Below are 16,942 nucleotides of genomic sequence, written 5' to 3' on the forward strand. Positions count from 1 at the left end.
GAGAAACACTGAGTAATGGTAGAGAAACGTTGAGTAATGGTAGAGAAACGTTGAGTAATGGTAGAGAAGCGTTGAGTAATGGTAGAGAAACGTTGAGTAATGGTAGAGAAACGTTGAGTAATGGTAGAGAAACGTTGAGTAATGGTAGAGAAACGTTGAGTAATGGTAGAGAAGCGTTGAGTAATGGTAGAGAAGCGTTGAGTAATGGTAGAGAAACGTTGAGTAATGGTAGAGAAACGTTAAGTAATGGTAGAGAAACGTTGAGTAATGGTAGAGAAACGTTGAGTAATGGTAGAGAAATGTTGAGTAATGGTAGAGAAACGTTGATTAATGGTAGAGAAACGTTGAGTAATGGTAGGGAAGCGTTAAGTAATGGTAGAGAAACGTTGAGTAATGGTAGAGAAACGTTGAGTAATGGTAGGGAAGCGTTAAGTAATGGTAGAGAAACGTTGAGTAATGGTAGAGAAATGTTGAGTAATGGTAGAGAAATGTTGAGTAATGGTAGAGAAACACTGAGTAATGGTAGAGAAACGTTGAGTAATGGTAGAGAAACACTGAGTAATGGTAGAGAAACGTTAAGTAATGGTAGAGAAACACTGAGTAATGGTAGAGAAACGTTAAGTAATGGTAGAGAAACACTGAGTAATGGTAGAGAAACGTTAAGTAATGGTAGAGAAACGTTAAATAATGGTAGAGAAACACTGAGTAATGGTAGAAAAGCGTTGAGTAATGGTAGAGAAACGTTGAGTAATGGTAGGGAAGCATTAAGTAATGGTAGAGAAATGTTAAGTAATGGTAGAGAAACATTAAGTAATGGTAGGGAAGCATTAAGTAATGGTAGAGAAACACTGAGTAATGGTAGAGAAGCATTGAGTAATGGTAGAGAAACGTTGAGTAATGGTAGAAAAATGTTGAGTAATGGTAGAGAAACGTTAAGTAATGGTAGAGAAACGTTATGTAATGGTAGAGAAACGTTAAGTAATGGTAGAGAAATGTTGAGTAATGGTAGAGAAATGTTGAGTAATGGTAGAGAAATGTTGAGTAATGGTAGGGAAGCGTTAAGTAATGGTAGAGAAATGTTGAGTAATGGTAGAGAAATTAGTAATGGTAGAGAAGGGTTGAGTAATGGTAGAGAAATGTTGAGTAATGGTAGGGAAATGTTGAGTAATGGTAGGGAAGCGTTAAGTAATGGTAGAGAAATGTTGAGTAATGGTAGAGAAATGAGTAATGGTAGAGAAGGGTTGAGTAATGGTAGAGAAATGTTGAGTAATGGTAGAGAAATGAGTAATGGTAGGGAAGCGTTAAGTAATGGTAGAGAAATGTTGAGTAATGGTTGAGAAATGAGTAATGGTAGAGAAGGGTTGAGTAATGGTAGATAAATCCAATAAGGGGCAAGTGGAAGAGGAGCTAGAGCTTGTCTGAGTACTAAATGGCACCTTATTCCCTAAATAGTGCACTAGAATCAGAATAACTTTTGACCAGGACCCATAGGGTGCCATTTGGGACACAAACCCTTGCCTCCTCAGGGGGTTGACTGCTTTGAAATGAAGCACAAGGCACTAGAGATGCTGAGAACCGTGTACCTCTAGGAACAATATTAATCTCCTTCACACACTCACTCCAAGTCCGTTAGCACTAATACACTGTAGACTGGTGGTTATTGAGGCTAAGAGTAAGCTAGTAGAAGCTATTTATTTATTTCATTTCTTATACAGTCTAATACTATTGGTTGTGGGGGGGTTAGATCCCCAATAGGCAAAATAGTCCTCTATTATGATACAGTATCATAGGCTACACAATAAAGAAAAGACAAAGAAAGAAAGAAAGAAAGAAAGAAAGAAAGAAAGAAAGAAAGAAAGAAAGAAAGAAAGAAAGAAAGAAAGAAAGAAAGAAAGAAAGAAAGAAAGTGAGTCAACCCACCCTGGCTTTAAAGTTGAAGGTGCTGAGTTTGCTGGTTTTCCTCTGGTAAGGCAGTATTTCCATGACAACCAACCCAGCGGAACAATAAGGCCTCTTCCTCTCTTGTCCCTGGCGGCCAGAGTGGCGAGATGAAGTGAAGCAGCGGTATCCATCTTATGACAAGAGCGAGACACTTCACCCACACTGTGGTGTCCATCTTGTCAATATAGATTCTATAGACTCACTATCTGCTTTCCGCAGATCGCCTTTCTAATACGACTGACAATACCAGCCAGACGTGTTAGTAAATCACACACTGAGCCCAGAAAATACAAAGAAATAAACAACTGAAGTAGGCCTAAACACACAGCCTGGTGAAAAGAGGTGTCTGCTCGTACAGATGTACAGTAGGATCTTAATTTGATCACCCTGTTGTTGCTGGAGAACTTTGCTGCAATGTAGGAACTTCAAAACTTAAAGGAAAGGAGGATACCTAGTCAGTTGCGCAACTGAATGCATTCAACTGAAATGTGTCTGAATCAGAGAGGTGTGGGGGGCTGCCTTAATCGACATCCACATCATCAACGCCAGGGGAACAGTGCATTAACTGCCTTGCTTAGGGGCAGAACAACAGATTTTTACCTTGTCAGCTCAGGAATTCAATACAGAAACCTTTTTGTTACTGGCCCAACGCTCCTACCAGCCATTTGCAGCTTTAAAAGGCTTTGAAGTTTGTAATTTCCACTTCAAAATTTCAGACTTGATTTTCACTCACGAAAAATGTATAAACCCCTACAAAAATGTCCATTAATTATAATCCACATAATTCAACAATTCGAATTTCCTGTTGCTGCAGTATTATTTTCCTGTTGTAGATAACTGGCTCAAATAAGATCCTACATCTGTATACTGTAGTCTTTTTTGTAAGAGAACGGTTGTGCTGATTCACTATCCAGATCACAGGTATGTAGCCTACTCAGCCATCAGAGAATGAATGTCAAGATGATTTTATAGATTTTTTACAATTTTTAGATTGGATACCAAAGCTGGTTGGGGATGGTAACCATGGAAACTGTCTTCAGGTAATGATAGTAAACTAGATTTGACCTTGGAGCTCGGACAGGTCTCGGAAAAATTGCTCAATCATGTATATGTGGACGTATAAGGACATTTCTGAATTAGACATCTCTATGCCAAACATTCAGAACAGTTCAAGTAAACGAATATAAACACATCATTTATCTGTGATTAACATTATATCGAGTGAAAAAGTTAGTCTCATATTATTATAAAGATAACTAGGTTTCAGGGTTCATTCTATGATTGTCTATGATATTGTGCAGTAGGAAGATGGGTTTTAATTCATGAAGCTTAATTTCACACAATTAGCATTCTATTGATAAGTAGGCGAAATGGATCCAAACAATTTTTGCAGCTCAAGAGGAATATTGTTTTTGACTTCTCTCTGAAACCCAGTTACAGTACTGTAAATGATTTACTGTAGCTGGGTTTCAAATTGTTTCATTAAACAGAAACTCTTCATAAAAAACAAGGTTAATACCACCATTTAGTTTGTATACTCTGGTTTCAGTGGCAGGTCGGCTTTGACTGGTGCCTCTGGCCTTCCTGCCTGACCAGAATCCTTTTGCCAGGACACCAGTCTGCTCCGCGGGATCAAAGCCTCGGTGCACCTGCTCAGAAAGGAGTGAAATAGACAGGCTGTGCACACAGTAAAAAAACAAAGGCATTCTCACACTGGAACGGAATGCATGTGATCTGTGTGTGTCATGTGTCAAGCTATAATACATTCATGAGAAATGGTTGAACATAAACATTCAATGGCTTTGTTTTGAACAGGAGCTGAGTATTAAAGTCTTATGTCCAGCAAAAACAAAGACTCACACTGCAATTTTTAATAGAACATTGTTAGATATTGTAATATTCTAGCAATGGTACAATAATTGTTATAATGAACATAACAGGGAGAATATTATTACAGTAATTCATTCAGATAACTAAAACATCAGTGGATCTTCTTCACAGGGTCTGAGAGATTATTGGGCAGGCATGAAATCCATTGAACTTCTGTTTTTCTAACCGAATTAAACAGAGATGTAAAGGAAAAAAGAGAGTTAGAAGCATACAAGCTCTGCCTTAATGAACCATACTGGCACAAAAAGACATACAGTAGGCCCCTTTAATGTACAGTGTGCAGGTAATATTGCGGTCGAATGCATTGTGAAACTTGTCATAAACACCTATGCCATTTTATTATCATCTCAACGATATTACAAAGGTTAATACAGATTATAACGTGTAATAATGCATTATAACCTATGGCGCCATCTCCCTCTGTCCTGTTTTGATCAACCCTGAGGTCCCAGGAACCCTAGCATACCTCCACTTGTCGACCGTGCCCATGAAACTGCAAAGAGGGCATTTTCTCACCTCTCGCCCCCTTCCTAATGAAAAAATATGCCAAAACACCCTGTAAATCGTTGATATTGAGAAGAAAAGGTGTGATTTGGGGGTAGAGAAGTGCAGCATAAGGGGTTACAGCAGTGCTTCAGAGGGCTAAGATGGTGTGGCATGGAACTGACCCTGGCCTATGCAGACCTTGCCAAGATGCTTAACCCTCCCCCCACCAGCACTGCTGATGTTGCCAGGTATTGTGGGGCTGCATCGAGCCACCAAGGCCGACTGGATCAGGAGGAATGGGGACGTCGTGGAGGGGTGAGGGGGGTGCACATTCAGCAGGAGCATACAGTGGGGGGTAGGAGGGTGGAGGAGGAACGTAAATTACGATAACCTACTCCCCAGGAGACAGACCATATCTTAGCAGTTTGACCTGCATGTCCCTTTGGCAAGATGGGTGTACAGATTCAGAAAACTTGAATGTCCTTCAAAGAGGCAATTCATTTAGCAGCAGTCATAAAACATACAAATGAAATCACATATTAAAAGACAACAAATAGCAAAGGATATTTACAAGCAAGTAGGCTCGGTAAGTGCATTTTTTAAATAAAAATGTAAAAATGCCTAGTGTAAAGGTTAAATAAATGTTTTTATAAAATGTTTAAAATGCAAGTACTAAGGTGGAATAAGTCCAACATTTGGCGAGGGGCTTTAGGTTGTCTGTACCTGCAGCCAGAGGGGAGGGGCTTTAGGTTGTCTGTACCTGCAGCCAGAGGGGAGGGGCTTTAGGTTGTCTGTACCTGCAGCCAGAGGGGAGGGGCTTTAGGTTGTCTGTACCTGCAGCCAGAGGGGAGGGGCTTTAGGTTGTCTGTACCTGCAGCCAGAGGGGAGGGGCTTTAGGTTGTCTGTACCTGCAGCCAGAGGGGAGGGGCTTTAGGTTGTCTGTACCTGCAGCCAGAGGGGAGGGGCTTTAGGTTGTCTGTACCTGCAGCCAGAGGGGAGGGGCTTTAGGTTGTCTGTACCTGCAGCCAGAGGCGAGGGGCTTTAGGTTGTCTGTACCTGCAGCCAGAGGGGAGGGGCTTTAGGTTGTCTGTACCTGCAGCCAGAGGGGAGGGGCTTTAGGTTGTCTGTACCTGCAGCCAGAGGGGAGGGGCTTTAGGTTGCTTGTACCTGCAGCCAGAGAGGAGGGGCTTTAGGTTGTCTGTACCTGCAGCCAGAGGGGAGGGGCTTTAGGTTGTCTGTACCTGCAGCCAGAGGGGAGGGGCTGGAAAGAGTCAAATGAAATGTTGTTGGCCTTCTGGGGCTCTGCCCAGGTGGTGAGAGGACAGCTCTTGCTGTTGCTCTCCCATGTTCCTAACTATCTTGCCCAATCTAAACTCAGCAAAAAAAGAAAGGTCCCTTTTTCAGGACCCTGTCTTTCAAAGATAATTGGTAAAAATCCAAATAACCACAGATCTTCATTGTAAAGGTTTTAAACACTGTTTCCCATGCTTGTTCAATGAACCACAAACAATTAATGAACATGCACCTGTGGAACGGTCGTTAAGACACAAACAGCCTACAGACGGCATGCAATTAAGGTCACAGTTATGAAAACCTAGGACAATAAAGAGGCCTTTCTACTGACTCTGGAAAACACCAAAAGAAAGATTCCCAGGGTCCCTACTCATCTAGGTGAACGTACCTTAGGCATGCTGCAAGGAGGCATGAGGACTGCAGATGTGGCCAAGGCAATAAATTGCAATGTCCGTACTGTGAGACGCCTAAGACAGTGCTACAGGACGGACAGCTGATCGTCCTCGCAGTGGCAGACCACGTGTAACAACACCTGCACAGGATTGGTACATGCGAACATCACACCTGCAGGACAGGTACAGGATGGCAACAACAACTGCCCGAGTTACACCAGGAACGCACAATCCTTCCATCAGTGCTCAGACTGTCCACAATAGGCTGAGAGAGGCTGGACTGAGGGCTTGTAGGCCTGTTGTAAGGCAGGTCCTCACCAGACATCACCGGCAACAACGTCGCCTATGGGCACAAACCCACTGTTGCTGGACCAGACAGGACTGGCAAAAAGTGCTCTTCACTGACGAGTTGCGGTTTTGTCTCACCAGGGGTGATGTTCGGATTTGCGTTTATCGTCGAAGGAATGAGCGTTACACCGAGGCCTGTACTCTGGAGTGGGATCGATTTGGAGGTAGAGGGTCCGTCATGGTCTGGGGCGGTGTGTCACAGCATCATCGGACTGAGCTTGTTGTCATTGCAGGCAATCTCAACGCTGTGCGTTACAGGGAAGACATCCTCCTCCCTTATGTGGTACCCTTCCTGCAGGCTCATCCTGACATGATCCTCCAGCATGACAATGCCACCAGCCATACTACTCGTTCTGTGCGTGATTTCCTGCAAGACAGGAATGTCAGTGATCTGCCATGGCCAGCGAAGAGCCCGGATCTCAATCCCATTGAGCACATCTGGGACATGTTGGATCGGAGGGTGAGGGCTAGGGTCATTCCCCCCAAAAATGTCCGAGAACTTGCAGGTGCCTTGGTGGAAGAGTGGGGTAACATCTCACAGCAAGAACTGGCAAATCTGGTGCAGTCCATGAGGATGAGATGCACTGCAGTACTTAATGCAGCTGGTGGCCACACCAGATACCGACCCCCCTTTGTTCAGGGACACATTATTCCATTTCTGTTAGTCACACGTATGTGGAACTTGTTCAAGTTGTCTCTCAGTTGTTGAATCTTATGTTCATACAAATATTTACACATGTTAAGTTTGCTGAAAATAAACGCAGTTGACAGTGAGATTACATTTTTTTTGTTGCTGAGTTTATTTTTCTGTGAGACCTTGCCATTCCTAATCCAGCAGTTTCACAAAGGTAGCCTAATAAGACACACACAAACATGTGTACGCATGCTGCACACCTGCCCCACACACACAGTGACCATAGTTGATAGTGCTTAACCCACATTGATCGTGTATTTGGATTTCAATCTGGATTTGGAGGTAAAGACTTGAATAGTCAAGTCTTCAGGTGGTTTTGTTCAATACTAAAATTGATCCTGAAAAGTAGGTGACGGGGGAGGGGGTCTCTGAAGAACTGCAAACGTTAGTACTGTACTGAATATGGCATTTATTGAGAGCCTCTTCAGAGACAGTAGATAAACAAGGAATGTAGTTATGTGAAGGTTACCAGCTTAGTCACACCTATTTTAGGTGCTATGAGCTGCTGTGAGTGTGAATTAACACTTGAGCTGCATAGGGCTGTGTGAAGGCCACAGGGACCACTTTAAAACATGGAGAAGAGGAACATATGCTTTGGGTGCATTGTTTGGAGGACAACGCAGTGGTCCGTTGTTTAGATACATTGCAGTTATGGTGTTAACTATCAAGTCCTCATTGATTCTTTTTTTATATGGAAAACACCTTTTTGTCACCCTAGAATACATGCGTAAATCAAAAATATTTACAAAGCCCTTTTAATTAATTTTTTTAACATTGGCAGATGTCACAGTGCTACAGTCACACAGATAGATGGGGCTCCAAGGTAATGTTTCCACTACGTACAGATCTAGGACCAGACTCTAGCATCACTTAACCATTAGTAGGGAAAAAGCTAAACTGACCCAGGAACAGTGTGCTACTCCGATAGGGCGGTAGTCTTGGGATGTGTCCAATGGAAACAGATGGATGCATGTATTCCATCTGGCCCATGGACTCTTATTGGCCTGCTGATATGAGAAAGCACCAGGGGCGGAAATCCCGGGGGGGACGGGGACACACACGACCCCCCCATCCTGGGAAAAATATGATTTGTCCCCCCCAATATATCACTGAAACATAACTATGTAATTTAAATAATATTAATAATACGCAATGAAAGCAATTGTGCTGATTATAGACACTTAATAGCGCGTTTTTAAGTTTCAAAAGATTGCGACCCCCCCACCCTTTTCCTCACAATGGTTTGATCCACTGGCAAGGTAACAGAGGATTCGTGTCTACTGTCTGAAAGGCACTCAATGAACGTAACTGACGTGAGGTTAATCCAGTCAATCGCGCACACACACTTGCTGAATATGCAGAGCTAGCGCGCAAATATTAACTATTAAGCTAGCTAGTACCTATTCCATTTATGTGGCCTCGTCAAAGATGGAATCTTTGCTATCGTCAATTTATTCCGAGATCAGCATGCAGATGATGTAAATTAGTGCTTCAAAGTCCCTGTGATAAGGTTAGCAATAAACTGAAGTCCAAACTGAACAGAACAACACTCTCTTCTACCATTGTCTTAAATATATTTAATGGTCTCGTTGCAAAAGCTAAATTGTCGCAAGGGAACTTTTATTTATTTATTTTATTTAACCCGGGTAGCAAAGATTATAGCAAACACCACTAAAACGGAATTGGTGCTCGCTTGCTTTGCAAATTCAGCCATTGTTGGAAGCCAGCCAATATGAAACAAACTATTAAAATTACAAAAGGTTGCAGCATATGTTGTGTAAATGGTGAACTCATACAGCTGTCAACTCTTGTCATTTTAATCCATTTCACATTTGCCAGCTACCTTTTAGATCGAAGCCCAAATAGAATGATAAAAGATATGATAGAAGCCCATCTCCTACTGTAAATAACCTACACCCTGTGTGTGTGTGTAGCCAGCCAGCCAGGTAGAAAAATGGCAGAAAATAAAAGACGGACATCAGAGTATTTTTCAGTACACCAAAACGCAAAGTAAGAACCCTAGTAGCCTAATTTCTCAAAGACTAGTTGATAAAATGTTCATAAGAAAGAAATGAAATTCTAATGGAAATGTTTCACAATGATGTCATTAGGCAGAGCAGGCAAAAGATGGCACACAGACAGCAGAGTTGGGGACAGATATGCAGGGACAGACTGGCAGAGACGGAGTCTCAGGTAAGTTTGTTGAGTCTTTGTTTGGCAACATTATGAAAGGTTCTCAAATTTTTTGACTTGTAAAATAGGAACATAATTGGAAAATGCCATGGATACCCCCACTCTCAACTTAAACTGGTGACTGAACTAAGATTTGTTAAAGGCAATGGTATTGCTGTTGTGAGTAGTTGTGTAGTTTTGGGTACCGGTAGTTAGGAGTACAGCAAACACCTTATTTCTTTGGTTCCTCAATATACATTTACCATATTACAATGTAGGCTATGTGTTACAGCACTACTTTTGGTGTCCCCCTCAGGAACTACTCTTGAGAAAATGTCATGTAATTGTCCCCCCCAAAGTTGATATCAGATTTTCGCCCCTGGAAAGCACCATTAATGTTTTACTATAAATCTACTGTAATTCTAGTTTTATGGGTGTGGACTCCCAGTCATGGTGTGTTGTTTCAGATCAAACACAATAATTAGTCTTGGAAAGGTAAAACATTTGTTTAAGGATGATCGGTCCATTCTCAGAATGAGGCCACACAGAGACATATGAAATCATATGCATTCATCATTGTCCGTGTTTCAACTCATCGAAAGTTCAGATTATTAAAATTTCTTACATACATAAGTGTCAGAAACGGACAATTTAACTGCACCTAATTGTGTAAGAGAACCACACAGCATAAACATGACAATAAGTGAATCAAAATCTTTATTCATTACATTGTGTTACATTCAATATCCAATGAGTTTGTTTTCGACACGCATATAATAAGACCAATACAAACAAGCAGATTTTGTGCCTTTCCTAACGGAGGGACAGATGAACGAAATATACGTCACACCTTCAGTATGTACACATCTTCCAACAAGTTGATACCTTCAACATTTACAGAATAAATGAGTGGTTTCTGAGGAACGAGATAAAAATCGAGTTCAATTCATGTGGCACCATCGAGATTGTAGAATATTTGCAGAGCACAATGGCAGGCTAGAGTATCGATTCATTTGAGAATTTAAATTCATTGAGGCCATTTGAAAATCAGCAATAGGTTGGACATTCCATATTCAAAACAGTTAACACTAGTAAATTGACAGCAAAAGTCATGCCTGAAGTGACATTTTACTGGCCTGGTCACAGATCAGGTTGTGTTGGAAAGCACAAACTCTTGAAGTTGCTAACAACCCTAGGAGTTGGCTTTACAGCACAAATAGATCTGGGACCAGACTAACATTTTACTGCATTATTGATCCTCAAACACAGGACTTGTCAATTGCCAATAAGCAAGTAACCTGAAATGACAGTAATATTATTTTGGAGAAATCTAAATAACTCAAGTGAGCCTTCAGCTTCCCCAGATACAGTAAGGTTTCAATAGTTTTTAGTACAATTCATATTTTCCTTAACAGTCAAGAAAATGGAAATCATTCCAAAATGAAACACAAAATTAGCGATCTATGAAACGAAAGTGGAGGAAATCTTATTTCCTGAAAATATAAATGGCTCGGGTGGATCACCACGGCAAATATCATGCAAAAGAAATATAGTTGTGGATTATTTTCCATATTGTAAATAATAAACGTATAAAATCTGTGTTTTAGACAGATCCAACAACATACACAGGGGGTATGAACAGGATGCCAGCTGTAGCCATCCAACCCTTAATAGAACATTTTTTAAATGACTAAATAAAACTACTGTTTCAGCCCTGTTATGTTGTCTGGAATAAAATCAAGCACAAATAAAGACACTAATTGGTGGGAAAAAAATAACATCACACTAGTGATTTAATGCTCTGAATTTGGTTTTAGGCTGGACATAAAACGACAATATTATGGACACAACATGGCGGTTTGTATCAGGTTCTCTAGTCTGTGATGTCACATCTGGAATGGGATGTTAAACACAGTACTCATGACAAATCATTTTTTAAATCACCAAAGACCATCATTTTTCCAACTGTGACTATCAAAGTGTAACTCACCCTTAATATCACCAATCAAAATGTATACATTTCTCTTTTTTATTTGATATGGAAAGAAACAAACCAAGTGATAGATTGTTTTTTTATCCATAGCAAATGTTTGTTTTTTCCTGAAGTCTACCATCAGATCCAGTGAATGTGAAATGCCACAGGTTTAAAAGTGAATAATGCCTAAAACGAGGTCAGTTGGTTGGGAGTGCATTGAGTACAAGGACCACGGTCGCATTCATTAGGGCACATCGTAGCAAAACACTGTACAACGGAAAACAAAACAAACGTTTCTCATTGGACTGATTGGAAGTTCTGGTAGTCCCTCCCTTTTCATTCAGTTCGTTTAGTTAGCCTGTTTTGTAGCTTATGAACACAACGCAGATGCCAATGAGTATAAAAAGGCTCAATCTACCTGAGATTTTAATTAAGTAAAAGTACATTTCCACACTCTTTCGCTAACTGGCACAAGTGTGCATGTGGGAAGAGAAAACCAAAATCACTAGGTAAGTCAAAAATGACCACTGACTGAAGTGAGATTTGAGTTTTGTAAATAAAAAAGGTAATGTCCTTTTTTAGATAAAAGTAAATTTTTCTGATGTTTTGACCGGTCTATTTCGCTCCAGACCAACATAATAACAACAAAAAACATGACATTAGATATGGTAAAATGCAAAGACCAATGCGTTTCATAGAAAAGCAAACAGAAGAATTGGACTTCAAAAACCACAGTGATACGGCTGTGGGAACTAGTAACAGCCATAGAGTGGAAGCCATTTTGAGTGCCGACGGCAATCTCTTTGCCACGTCACAAGTCTAAAGTCACTGAGTATGTTCCCTCTGCTGACATTCTGAAGCCTCGCAGCCAGGTGAGGTGAGTGCCACAACCACAACCCATCAAAGTGTCCTACAAGTTGTCGTGAGTCTAGCAGTGGAGGCTGCTGAGGGGAGGACGGCTCACAATAATGGCTGAAACGGCGCAAATGGAATGGCATCAAACACCTGGAAACCATGCGTTTGATATTTTTGATACCATTCCAGCTATTCCGCTCCAGTCATTACTACGAGCCCGTCCTCCCCAATTAAGATGACACCAACCTCCTGTGAAGTCTAGATAGAAATACAGTAAGTGGCAAATGAGCAGTGTTGTGGCGCAGGATGGGAAAACTAGGATGTTTGGGTGCCGTGGCGAGTCAGCATAGAAATAAAAAGAAATTGTCGACCTCAAGTTGAATCGCAACTTGCTGATAATATACATAAATATAAATTAAAAAAAGATTTGTTATATAGAATCTTTGCAGTCCTTGTGTCAGTCCCTCTCTGTGTGGGGGAGTAGGGTGAAAGGTCAAAGTTCACCGGGGGTGGGTTCACGGGTTGAGGCTGCGCTCCTCGACCTCCTGGAAGAGGGCGGTGTAGAACTCGGGCTCCAGCTGCTTGTTGCGGTAACGGTTCACTACCTCAGCGATCTTCTGTTTCCGACGCACGTGCGGCGGGTTGTACGAGTCACTCTCCAGCCGCTTCCGCCGGCACGCGTTGATCACCGTCTGTCTCACCAGGAACCCTTAGAGGAGAAAGAGAGGACCAATGGCTCAGCACTTTGGAGCTAGGTCGAGTGACACACACACACACACACACACACACACACACTTGGCAGGTGTGAAGAAGACAGACACACAGTGCCACTCGTCACGAGTCATCGTGATGGCTAACACACGGACAAGCACCCCATCACTCCCACACCTTCTCTCTCACCTAGTGACCTTCTGCTGACCACCATGCCGTCCACCAGGGGGACAACCATGCTGAACTTGCCCAGGGCCCCGTGCAGGCGGATCCGGAACAGGCCAGTCCTCAGAGGGTGGATGAAGATCACCTGCACATCCTGACCTGATGATGCGGGCCTGAGAGTAGATGAGTAGATGGGTAGATGGATAGATGGATAAGAAGAGGGACAGCAGAAAGGTGGAAGTAGAACAGAGCAGATATGAGACGCTGTCTCCGCTGCAGAGGAGCTACGAGCACCTCTTACCATTCTGCTTTATGGAGATCAGCCACCATCCAGCTGGCCTGGCTTTGTTCCTGTACCGTCTCTGGACAGGCACCATCCTGCTGGCCTGGCTTTGTTCCTGTAATGTCTGGCCCATCCATCATCCAGCTGGCCTGGCTTTGTGACTAACGTCTCTGTTGAGATACCATCCAACTGGCCTGGCTTTGATCCTGTACTGTCTCTAGCTCAACCGTGCATTGCCTTGCTCCTGTATTCTGTTCTATATGCTGCCCTGGCAAGACCTAGTCCCTGCCCCTGACCTACACTGCTTTGTCTCCTCAGCTAAATGAACATCACGGATAATCATACAGCCGGAAATAACTTTTGGATATCAGAGCGGTGGTAACTCAACAGCCATACGACCAGGAGTACAACTTTCCCGAATTGGATCCTTTGTTCGTACCCCCCCAGGGCAATTTAACTTATCCCAGAAGCTGCAACAAGACGCCGCCAGCGGAGGTATATCCGACTCAGGAGGCGTGCACACCATCCGCCACTTCTGAGTATATTACTCGCTAATGTTCACTCTCCGGACAATAAAGTAGACGAGCTCAGGGCGAGTATCTCCTTCCAGAGAGACATCAGGGACTGTAACATCCTCTGTTTCACGGAATCATGGCTCTCTCAGGATATACTGTCCATACAGCCAGCTAGGTTCTCAGTATATCGCGCAGACAGGAATACAGAACTCTCCGGAAAGAAGAAAGGCAGGGGTGTATGTTTCATGATTAACCAGTTGATTGTGATAACATACAGAAACAAAAGTCATTTTGTTCACCTGACCTAGAATACCTCATAATCAAATACCGACCGTATTACCTCCCAAGAGAGATTTCTTTGGTTATAGTCACAGCCATGTATATTCCCTTCAAGCCGATACCACGACGGCCCTCAAGGAACTTCACTGGACTTCATTTAAACCACATATCCTGAGGCCGCATTTATTGTAGCTGGGGATTTTAACAAAGCAAATTTCAGGAAAACGCAACCGAAGTTCTATCAACACATTGACTGCAGCACTCGCTCTGGTAAAACACTTGACCACTGCTACTCCCCCTTTCGAAATGTCCATAAGGACCTCACGCAAATCAGATCACGACTCCATTTTGCTCCTCTCTTCCTATAGGCAGAAACAAACAGGAAGTACCGGTGCTAAGGTCTATTCAACGCTGGTCTGACCAATCGGAATCCATGCTTCAAGATTGTTTTGATCACGCGGACTGGGATATGTTCCAGGTAGCCTCTGGGAATAACATTGACGTATACACAGATACGGTGACTGAGTTCATCAGGAAGTGTATAGGGGATGTTGTTCCCACTGTGACTATTAAAACCTACCCAAACCACTAACGGTGAATAGATGGCAGCATTCGCACAAAACTGAAAGCGCAAACCACCGTATTTAACCATGGCAAGGAGACTGGTTATATGGTCGAATACAAACAATGTAGTTATTTCCTCTGTAAGGCAATCAAACAGGCAAAACGTCAGAATAGAGACAAAGTGGAGTCACAATTCAACGGCTCAGACACGAGACGTGTGTGGCAGGGTCTACAGACAATCACGGATTACAAAGGGAAACCAGCCACGTCGCGGACACCAACATCTTGCTCCCAGACCGCAGAGACAGCATCCCTAGCCGCAGACCAGCTGGCTGGAGTGTTTATGGACATTTTCAATCTCTCCCTATCTCAGTCTGCTGTCCCCACTTCCTTCAAGATGTCCACCATTGTTCCTGTACCCAAGAAGGCAAATGGTAACCGAACTAAATGTCTATCACCTCGTAGCATTCACTTCTGCCATCATGAAGTGCTTTGAGAGACTAGTAAAGGATCATGTCACCTCCACCTTACCTGACACCCTAGAACCTTCTCAATTTGCTTACCGCCCTAATAGATCCACAGACGATGCAATCGCCATCGCACTGCACACTGCCCTATCCCATCTGGACAAGAGAAATACCTATGTAAGAATGCTGTTAATAGACTATAGCTCAGCCTTCAACACCATAGTACCCTCTAAGCTCATCATTAAGCTTGGAGCCCTGGGTCTGAACCACGCCCCGTGCAACAACTGGGTCCTGGACTTCCTGACGGGCCGACACCCCGGGTGATGAAGGTAGGAAACAACACCTCCACTTCGCTGATCCTCAACACAGGGGCACCACAAGGGTGTGTGCTCAGCCACCTCCTGTACTCCCTGTTCACCCATGACTGTGTGGTCAAGCACACCTCCAACTCAATCATCACGTTTGCAGAAGACACAAAAGTAGTAGGCTTGATTACCAACAACTACAAGACAGCCTAGAGGGAGGTGGTGAGGAAAATAACCTGTATCACCGCCTGGTACGGCAACTGCACCGCCTACAACCGCAGGGCTCTCTAGAGGGTGGTGCAGTCTGCCCAACGCATCACCGGGGGCACACTGCCTGCCCTCCAGGACAAATACAGCACCTGATGTCACAGGAAGGCCAAAAAGATCATCAAGGACAACAACCACCCGAGCCACGGCCGGTTCACCCCACTATCATCCAGAAGGTGAGGTCAGTACAGGCATTAAAGCTGGGACCGAGAGCCTGAAAAACAGCTTCTATCTCAAGGCCATCAGAGACTGTTAAATAGCCATCACAAGCCGGCTACCACACGGTTACTTAACCCTGCACCTGAGAGGCTTCTGCCCTATATACATAGAATAACTGGCCACTTTAATAATGGAACACTAGTCACTTTAATAATGTTTACATACTGCTTTACTCATCTCAAGTATATACTGTATTCTATTCTACTGTATTTTAGTCAATTCCACTCCGATGTTGCTCGTCCTAATATTTACGTATTTCTTAATTCCAATCTTTTACTTTTAGATTTGTGTGTACTGTTGTGAATTGTTTGATATTACTGCACTGTTGGAGCTAGGAACACAAGCACTTCACCCGCAATAACATCTGATAAATATGTGTATGTGAGCAATAAAATGCAGCCAACAAGTATGTAGGGTCACAAGCTTGATGTAGTCATTGCATGCTATGAATATGGGACCAAATACTAAACGTTTGATTACTTTAATACACTATAAGTGGATTTGTCCAAATACTTATGACACATGGGGGGGGACTAAATACATAAAGTGCTTCGTTTCTAAAAACGTAAAACAGATATGTATGAAAATACCCTTGAATTGAAGGTCAGATTCTGTACTGTCGCATTATAGAAAACATTTGATCTCGAATCCAAAATGCTGGAGTATAGAGCCAAATGTAAAGTTTTAGCTTCACTGTCCAAATAAACTCAGAGTGTACTTTACCCTTGAGCCACACTGATCTTGCGGGCTCACATGAGACATTTATATATGACTGGAGTAAAGGACAACTGTCTGGTCTTGGTGGTGGCATACTCTGAGCTTCTACCTGGCAAGTCATACACTGAGCTTCTACCTGGCAAGTCATACACTGAGCTTCTACCTGGCAAGTCATACTCTGAGCTTCTACCTGGCAAGTCATACTCTGAGCTTCTACCTGGCAAGTCATACTCTGAGCTTCTACCTGGCAAGTCATACTCTGAGCTTCTACCTGGCAAGTCATACTCTGAGCTTCTACCTGGCAAGTCATACTCTGAGCTTCTACCTGGCAAGTCATACTCTGAGCTTCTACCTGGCAAGTCATACTCTGAGCTTCTACCTGGCAAGTCATACTCTGAGCTTCT

General features: G+C 42.9%; 1 protein-coding gene across 19 annotated transcripts in view; it reads right to left on the reverse strand.

Moving 5' to 3' along the window:
• Nucleotides 1–9,915: 9,915 nt before the first annotated feature.
• Nucleotides 9,916–16,942, reverse strand: part of LOC106583647 (ral GTPase-activating protein subunit beta) — a 95,334-nt gene continuing 88,307 nt past the window's right edge. For all 19 annotated transcript variants that reach the window (XM_045705264.1, XM_045705265.1, XM_014168064.2 and 16 more), the window contains 2 exons: nucleotides 12,947–13,095; nucleotides 9,916–12,755 (listed from right to left, as the gene is read on the reverse strand). In XM_045705264.1, the coding sequence (XP_045561220.1) occupies nucleotides 12,562–12,755; nucleotides 12,947–13,095 (343 nt within the window). In that variant the 3' untranslated portion in view covers nucleotides 9,916–12,561. The remainder of the gene's footprint in view (nucleotides 12,756–12,946; nucleotides 13,096–16,942) is intronic.

Source organism: Salmo salar, chromosome ssa22 (assembly GCF_905237065.1).
Source record: "Salmo salar chromosome ssa22, Ssal_v3.1, whole genome shotgun sequence".
Classification (NCBI taxonomy): Eukaryota; Metazoa; Chordata; class Actinopteri; order Salmoniformes; family Salmonidae; genus Salmo; species Salmo salar.